The 8,795-nt window shown below is 37.0% G+C and overlaps 2 protein-coding genes across 2 annotated transcripts; both read left to right on the forward strand.

Annotated features, from left to right (window-relative positions):
• Window positions 1–3: 3 nt before the first annotated feature.
• LOC129580087 (phospholipid-transporting ATPase ABCA3-like) lies at window positions 4–1,069 on the forward strand (the record flags this gene model as incomplete). Its single annotated transcript, XM_055470278.1, has 3 exons — window positions 4–40; window positions 111–447; window positions 508–1,069. Coding segments are annotated over 3 exons (573 nt in total), but the record flags the coding sequence as incomplete, so codon positions are not given.
• A 1,171-nt stretch (window positions 1,070–2,240) lies between these two features.
• Window positions 2,241–8,792, forward strand: LOC129580086 (phospholipid-transporting ATPase ABCA3-like; the record flags this gene model as incomplete). The annotated part of the gene is made up of 10 exons (XM_055470277.1): window positions 2,241–2,390; window positions 2,824–2,889; window positions 2,984–3,287; window positions 3,906–4,110; window positions 4,211–4,759; window positions 4,947–6,805; window positions 6,868–7,577; window positions 7,657–7,944; window positions 8,022–8,349; window positions 8,445–8,792. Coding segments are annotated over exons 1-10 (4,661 nt in total), but the record flags the coding sequence as incomplete, so codon positions are not given.
• Between the last annotated feature and the right edge of the window lie 3 nt (window positions 8,793–8,795).

Raw genomic sequence — 8,795 nt, forward strand, 5'->3', positions numbered from 1 at the left:
GCTATCGCCTTGTTGGGCAATCCAAGCGTTGCCTATTTAGGTATCTTTGCAATAATCATCGATTTTCTATTGAGAGAGATAATACTTTGGAATTCTCTTTCGTTTGATAGATGAGCCAAGCTCAGGCATGGATCCAGGTGCAAAACGCAATCTATGGAGCGCTGTATCACAGGCTTGTAATTCAGGTACATCGATTGTGTTAACTTCGCACAGCATGGAAGAGTGTGAAGCGCTGTGCACCCGCTTAGCTATTATGGTGAACGGAGAATTTAAATGCCTAGGTTCTGCGCAACATCTCAAAAATCAATTCTCCAAAGGATATTTGCTTACAATTTATAATAAATCCAAATCGAAAGGAAATCCTACGTCAACATCAGTGAACTCAGACGTAGTTCAAACTCGAATCAATTATTTCATCCATAATAACTTCCAAGGCGCTTATTTGAAGTAAGTTACGAAAAAACGATTGAACCAAAGTGCAAAAATTTTGATGGTATGTTTTTACAGGGAAAAATATCAAGGTCTTCTGACTTATTATGTGCCACAAACCCGTGATTTGAAATGGTCTTCAATGTTTGATCGTGTAGAATCAGCCAAAAGTCTTCTTGGATTCGAAGATTATTCGATAAGCCAAGCTACGCTTGAACAAGTATTCTTATCGTTTACAAAACCGTATGATGAGCAAACGCAAAACGATTATAATTAAGAACTTTCAACTTAAACCAAGTCAAACTCAATTCGATTTAAGATTCAAGTATGATCTTATTGCTTTACTATGTGTCAGATTTATGTTTCAATTTTGTTTAGTCAAAAAATATTGTCTCAATATGGCAATTTTATTGAAAGCAATGTCAATTTTATTGACCGTTTTGTCATTTTTATTGGAAGATTTGTTTATTTTAATAGAACTTCTATTATCTTTATGTAATCTTAAGATATAAAATATCTCTTATTCTTTATGTATATAATCATGAAAACTTCAAAATTGGATTACTCTTTGAAGAAATATCAAATAAGCCGGATTGAATAAAATCATTAAAAACATTCAAATTCAAGAAAATTATCAAAATATGCATTTTAAATCTGAATGTTGATAATCCTAAATGCTTCTACAATTATTTTAGGGCCACTAAAACTACTAAAATAATTTTGGAGCAGTTTTTCTCCCGTAAAAAAGTAAAAACACTGTTGTACTCAGCGATGCACGTCACCAGTTAATCGGCTGGTACACAGCACATTTCACCAGTTGCAGCTTCGGTCATACATTGGTGATGCGAACATGCATCAAAGCATGTTCTGGCTCGTGTGTACGATTGTTTATGTCATATTTAGTCTGAACACGGTTTACCAGTTACAACGTGTGTGCGAAGCGCCCAACTTCTTGCGAAGTGATGTGTCGTCTTGGATCGCGCGCTATGCGCACACGTTGTAACTGGTAAACCGTATTCACATCAACGAATGTATGATCAAAGCCGCAACTGGTTACAATACTGTGTACCAGCCGAAATTCTGGTGACGCGTGTCGATGAGAAGTCAAATGAATCGTTGAAAACATCAAGAATCGGGTAACTGATTTGAATTCTACATTTTTTCTACAATTTTATGGAACCTAGTAACAATAGAGGAAGATTCAGTTCATGGAAAGTTTAATTTGTGGCCAAGATTTGAGTGCTATCAATTTTTGACCAATTTCCATGACTTATCTCGAAACACTACACTATACTACATAAAATCTACAATTAAAATCGCCCAAATCGAAATCACTTCGGCACATCTTCCATCGACTATCCATCTCATTTCAGGTAAATTAAATAAATAATATTTATAGATAAGATATTGTCGAGAAGATACCTTATCGATGATTCCACTTTAGATTGACAAGTGATTTTATATCTTTTTCTACGTTTATTTATCGTTCGGCGGCATAAAAATGTTAACTCGGTTGAAATTCCTTTTATAGTCATTTCAAGTGCCTTGTGCTACACTATACTTATAGATATACTTTTTTGCATTTTGTGTTTGGACTATGAAATTTGATAAACCTTTACTATTAGCTGGCATATCAACAGTGAATTGCGTGTGTTGTCGAAATTAAAAGGAGCATTAACTGTTGATTCTATAACTGACGTAATACTGATTGAGTGAGTATGCGCAAATTTTCAAGGTGTGTTGCTATTAGCAACTTGCTAAGGTTTCGGCTTTTTCTTCTTTATTGAGCTTTAAATCGTGCGTTGTCTATCAGTGTGTATTGATTTCGGCATTTGACCGGCTTTGACCTAGTTGTCGTTTTGCTTTATGCTTTTGAAAAAATTGTTTTTTAGTTGAGTAGTTCGCCATTTTTGCTCCATTTCCAATGGAAAATTAGTTTTGCACATAATTATTATACATGGGTACATATATTTCTGAATAATTTACGTTATTTCAATATCCAACTGCATGGGTTTTTTACCATCAGCATTAGTTTCATTTCATTTCTTGGTCAAACCCAACTATTCAGGAAATCAATTTAAAACAATAAATTAGATGATGTTACCATTGCACTAGTTTATCGATGATTTTCTATTATTTATTCATTTATTTAATTCGTCGAATTGATAAAAAAGAATATTAATAAGTTAATTTGATAAAAACAGTTCTTGACAGTTTCACTTTACGTATGTACAAATCGTGTAGCTCGGTACAGTATAAAGTCAGCTGTCTGAGCGATTGGTTCTGAGTCAGATCGCTGGAGCTATCAAACCAATACACATTTAGTTAACCACAACAGTTTCAAGTGGTATCGTGCAAATATTTCAAGTTTAAGTTCATTGTTTTTGTTCACAGTTCTAAAACTGAACAACATGCAATTTCGTGGTGTGATTTATAATTGGATACAGCGATTTTTCACCGGTAATATTCACAAAACATTTTTTTTTTTGGTTTTTTTGTGTCGTTTTTTTATCGTTAGTTTTTCACAATTTTAATCATAATTTCACAATTATAGATAATGAAACTGACGACACTCGCACGTTTAACGTTAGCTTCCACCCATCAGATAATGGCGTTTATATACACGAGCGAATTGAAGAATGTGAACGAAAAACCGCCAATATTTTTGATAAATTTCGACTGTTGATGTGGAAGAATTTTTTGCTCCAATATCGACATAAAGTACAAACAATTATCCAAATTCTGATTCCGATTTTGTTTACGGCCAATTTAATTTTGATACGAATTATGGTTAAGCCTGAAATCAACACAGAAAACACTAAATTCGATTCGTTCAATATCAGCGAGCTCCCATCACTGTGAGTACTTATGAATGACTGAAACTTTCTTGGGAATTGCGTATTTATTTCCATAGTTTTCAATTGATAATTTGATGCACCAAATGGTCGTCGCAATCGTTTCGTATTCCCAACAAGCATAGAGACATTCATGATGTCATATGCATACTCTGAGAAAAGAGATTTATGGTTATGTTATACTTTTTGTTTTGACCCTTATTTCACAACAAGAACTTGAAAACTTTGTGGTGATTTCTGGTACCAAAAATATTTCTAACTTTTTTTTCACTACAAAGTCAAAAAAACTTTGTGGTGCTTCAGCGGAAAAAATATATTTAGTACCGAAAATCACCACAAAGTTTTCAAGTTCTTGTTGTGAAATAAGTGTCAAAACAAAAAGTATAACATAAACATAAATCTCTTTTCTCAGAGTATTTAATCATTCGTTTAGTTGTAGCTGAATTTAACCCGAATGACATCATAAATAATAATGCGAACGTTACGCGACGACCGTTTCATATCGAATTGACAATGAACGCAATTAAACGACCGTATCTTTAAAGATATAAAACTATAAAATTTTATAGTAGCAATATGCGTATGAAAAAATTTGTCAACTAACTTTTGGTTTGTATTTAGTGAGACAAACACGTGCCGTGATATTCACTTAAGAGAATGGGGCTTAGTTTATTCACCGAAGAATAAGGTGTTTGAGGATTTACTTCAATTAGCGAGCATACGTTTCAATTTTACCGTTATATATGGTGTAAATAGTTCAGAGGAAGTTGAGAGATTGATGATAGAACGAGAGTTTTTAGCCGGCGTTTTATTCGATCATTCAGCGGTAATATTCTTTGAAACACCTTCTTTTACTTGCTTCCGCTAATTTTTACATTTAATGAAAACAAAACTGAAAATAATCGAAAAAATATGTCAATTTACAGAATATTACGGAGCTTCCACAGAATTTAGTATATGCTTTGCGCTTTCCAAGTGAATTGCGCACTGAAACCAATGATAAATTAACAGCTTTTAGTTGGCAGACGAATTTATTGTACCCACTATTGTCTGGCGGTGGACCACGTGTGAAGACATCAAATGAAGGAGGTGATCCTTTCTACTATTCGGATGGATTCTTGGCCATTCAAAATGCAATTGCATGGTCTTACACAATAAATCGATGTATTGAACTAAAGACATGTGTCGGCAATATCTCCATACCAAGCATTGAAATGCAAAGATTCCCGTATCCACCTTATTTAAATGACATTCTTCTGAACGGTTTGACAGATGCCGTTGGCTTGTTCATCATGTTAAGTTTTGTGTATCCTATAATTGGCACCGTAAGATTCATCGCCGTCGAGAGGGAGAAGCAGCTGAAAGAGGTGATGAAAATCATGGGAATGCCCGTTTGGTTGCATTGGACCAGTTGGTTTGTGCGCACCATGATTTTTATGATCGTTTCAATCACATTGATGATCGGTTTACTGAAGGTAATTTCGAAGAACGGCTGAGATATTGGCGGTGTCAAATTTTGTCACACTCGCACTAACTGCTGTCATGCTTCGTTGGCATACTAGCTATCATTAGGGCGAGTAAAAACCTTAATTTGGAATTATTAATTCAATGAATTGAAAGTATAAGCATTACTTAAACCAAAAACCAATCATTTTCTTTCAGATACCAATGTATGACTCATCTGTTGCTGTGTTCACAAACTCAAATTGGTTTACAATTTGGGTATTTTTGCTTGTCTATTCCATCGCGATGACAACTTATTGCTTCATGCTCAGCGTCCTCTTTTCAAAAGCAAATACTGCTGCAGCTGTATCGGGACTTATGTGGTTTGTTTCACATATGCCGTACATTTTTCTGACAATAAATCAGGTCAAAGTACCATTTATAGTGCAACTGCTTTCCTGTATTTCGCCAAATGTGGCTATGGCTTACGGATGCAAATCAATCATCGAGTTCGAGCGCTCCGGTGAAGGATTGCAATGGACAAACTTCTGGAGCTATCCAATAATTGAGAACAATTTCACAATTGGAACCACAATTTCTTTCATGCTAATGACGTCGGCTGTGTTTCTCTTGATAGCGCTCTACGTTGAAAAGGTATTCCCTGGCGAATATGGCGTGCCTGAAGATTGCAACTTTGCATTCAAAAAGGAATTTTGGTTTGGCAAGGAAAGCGGCTCGAAATCGGAAGAGTGTTCTGACAATCACCAGGAACAAATAATACACGAAAATTTCGAACCTGAGCCCACTGATTGTGTAGCTGGTGTGAGAGTGAAAAATCTCAGAAAGATTTTCGACAACGGCAAAGTGGCCTGCAAAGGTGTGACATTCAATATGTTCTGTGATCAAATAACTGTGCTGCTCGGTCATAATGGCGCTGGCAAGAGCACGACCTTGAAAATTTTAACTGGAATGATTCCACCGACATCAGGCACGGCGATCATAGATGAATATGACATTCGAACTGATCTCAACAATGCAAGGAAGTCGATCGGTATCTGTCCACAACACGATATTCTATTTGACGAACTAACTGTTCGCGAACACATCGAATTCTATTGTCGACTGAAAGGATTAAAATGGAGCGCCGTTGACAAGGAGCTCAGGAAATATGTACGAATATTGAATTTAGAGTCAAAGATTGACACTCCATCTCATGCTTTGTCGGGAGGAATGCAAAGGAAGCTATCATTCATCATCGCTTTGTGTGCCGATTCCAAGGTGGTTTTGTGTGATGAGCCGACTAGTGGCGTCGATCCGGCGGCGAGGAGAGAGCTGTGGGATTTATTGCAAGCGGAGAAGAAGGGTCGAACGATCATTTTGACGACGCATTTCATGGACGAAGCCGATGTGCTCGCCGATCGTATTGCAATAATGGCCGATGGTGAGGTGAAGTGTTGTGGAACTACATTTTTCTTGAAGAAACGCTTTGGTGATGGTTATCGCTTGATTTGCGCTAAGCAAGAAGACTGTGTTTCGAGCGAGGTTACGAGAGTTCTACGTGAATTCATTCCGAACGTTGAACTATTGGAGGAGGATACAGAAGAGATATCATACGGTTTGCCATACGAACAGTCAGACAAGTTTGCGAGAATGTTTGAACGATTGGAAAATGAACTCGATGCCTTGAATCTGCAGCGTTTCGGAGTTTCTTCAACGGAATTGGAAGAAGTGTTCCTTAAGGTTGGGAGTGATAACAGAAGACCTAGTCAAATTTCCAATCACGTTTCATTTGATATCGAAGCGTCGAAAAGTGAATTACTTAATGGCTTCTGGCTACATATGAATCAATGGTTTGCAATGTTCAAAAAGCGGTTCTACTGCTGGACAAATACGTGGCTACTATTTTTGGTGCAAATTTTTTTTATAATATTCTTCACGGCAATTAGTGTAATTTTCGTTCGTGTTGCACAGGATTTCAATAATCTTCCAGAACTGAATATATCTTTGAATCGTTACGAAAGAACAGAGACAATGGTGCAAACACCACAAGGGAACCGAATCGATCCTTTAATCAATAGGTAAATTAAGACAATTTAACGATGAAATTATGAATAATTTTTACTAATGGATTCATTTTCAGTACATTTGCACAATATCGCCAGAGACTGCGGGAAAATGCAAGCCATAATTTGGACGAATTCGATGAGGATATTCAGCATCATTTCTTGAAACTTGGAAATGAAATAAAAGTTCGAACAAACACCAGACATTTGGTTGGCTTGTCTTATCACAACCACTCATTCATTGCTTGGTTCAACAATCAATTGTTTCATACGGCGCCACTCTCGCTCAACCTACTCCATAATGCACTCTTGCGGAGCAATCTCGGCGATGGTTACAGTATTCAAGTGTCGAACAATCCCATTCCATTCAGGCCGGAATCTAAGATTGTTCTAACAATGAACGGAAACGACATGGGCAGTCAGTTGGCCAAATACATTTCGTTCGCAATGGCATTCACCATGGCGTTATACATTATGTTTTACATTCGAGAAAGAGCCTCAAAAGCGAAGTTACTTCAATTCATAAGTGGCGTCGATGCATCAACATTCTGGGTGATATCATTCCTATTCGACTTCGCAACATACATTTTAACCTCGGCAGTATTTTATGTAACGGTGATGTCATTCCAAGAAGAATATTGGTCGACAGCCAGCGAGCTCGGGCCTCTGATTGCAGTTCTCACCACTTTTGGCCTTTCATCTTTTGCCATCACATTTGTCGCATCGTTTCTATTCTCAAATGCTTCGTATGGGTTCGTTGCGTTGGCCATCACATTCGTATTCACTGGTAAAACTCATTTTTGATTTTGTATTAGCAGCCAATAAGAATACGTTTTAAATCAATTGTGGGAACATGATATTTGCAGGAACCAGCTTCTTCAAATTGATAACCATTATGTTGCTCCCGATATTGGACTTAACTAAAATGGCAGATGGACTCAAGTGGATATTCCTAGCTTTTCCACATTACGCGTTGGGATACAGCTTATTCAACATGAATCAGTTCAGAATTAAGGCCGACGTGTGGCACTTGGAGTGTGAACGATTGAAAAATTTATTGTCTAGTAACAATACTCATCTATTGGCATCAACAAATGGGACATTAAACATAAGTGATGTCAGCCAAAATGCTACCTGTGATCCAACTGAATATGGTAAGCGATGATGATCACGATCTTGTTGAGAAAATTTTATCACTCATGTTAACGCTGTTTCTAATATTATATTCCAGATAAAAACATATACGAATGGGATGAGCCTGGCATTGGTCGCAGTTTAACGTACATGACCATAACAGCAATCGTATTTTTCATCATTTTATGGATGATTGAATGTCGAATCATTTCGACCATTAGACATTACATTCGCCGTCCCTCGAGTCAACCATCGCCACTTTTACTCGTGAGCAATGCAATCGATGGCGACGTCATAAATGAGAAGAACAAAGTCAACGCCATGACTCGGGAGAATTTACAAGCACACAATTTGGTCTTGCAGAATCTTACAAAGTTCTACGGAGATTTTTTGGCGGTGAAAGGAATCAGCGTTGCAGTTAAAAGGTAAGTTTTTCTATGATTCTTCCAATTATGTTCAGAAATGGTTATTTCCGAAATTGATTCGAAACATGAGCTCAACTTTTTATTTTTCAATTCAGGTCGGAATGTTTTGGATTGCTTGGTATCAATGGAGCGGGTAAGACAACAACGTTCAAGATGATAACGGGTGATGCACCAATTTCAAGTGGAGACGTGTTTGTGAATGGGCTCAGCCTTAAAACTCATTTAGCTGAAGTGCATAAAATGATCGGATACTGTCCGCAATTCGATGCGCTACTTGACAATTTGACAGGATCTCAAACATTGGAAATCTTTGGGTTATTGCGTGGCTATCGCCGTAAAGATATCTCAGCGATGAGTGCTCGATTGGCCAGTAATTTGAATTTCACCAAACACATCGATAAGGAGATCAAAAGCTACTCCGGTGGTAACAAAAGGAAATTGAGTAC

This window comes from Sitodiplosis mosellana, unplaced genomic scaffold, assembly GCF_009176505.1.
Source record: "Sitodiplosis mosellana isolate CC-2019 unplaced genomic scaffold, AAFC_SMos_1.0 Smas_scaffold_7020, whole genome shotgun sequence".
NCBI lineage: Eukaryota > Metazoa > Arthropoda > Insecta > Diptera > Cecidomyiidae > Sitodiplosis > Sitodiplosis mosellana.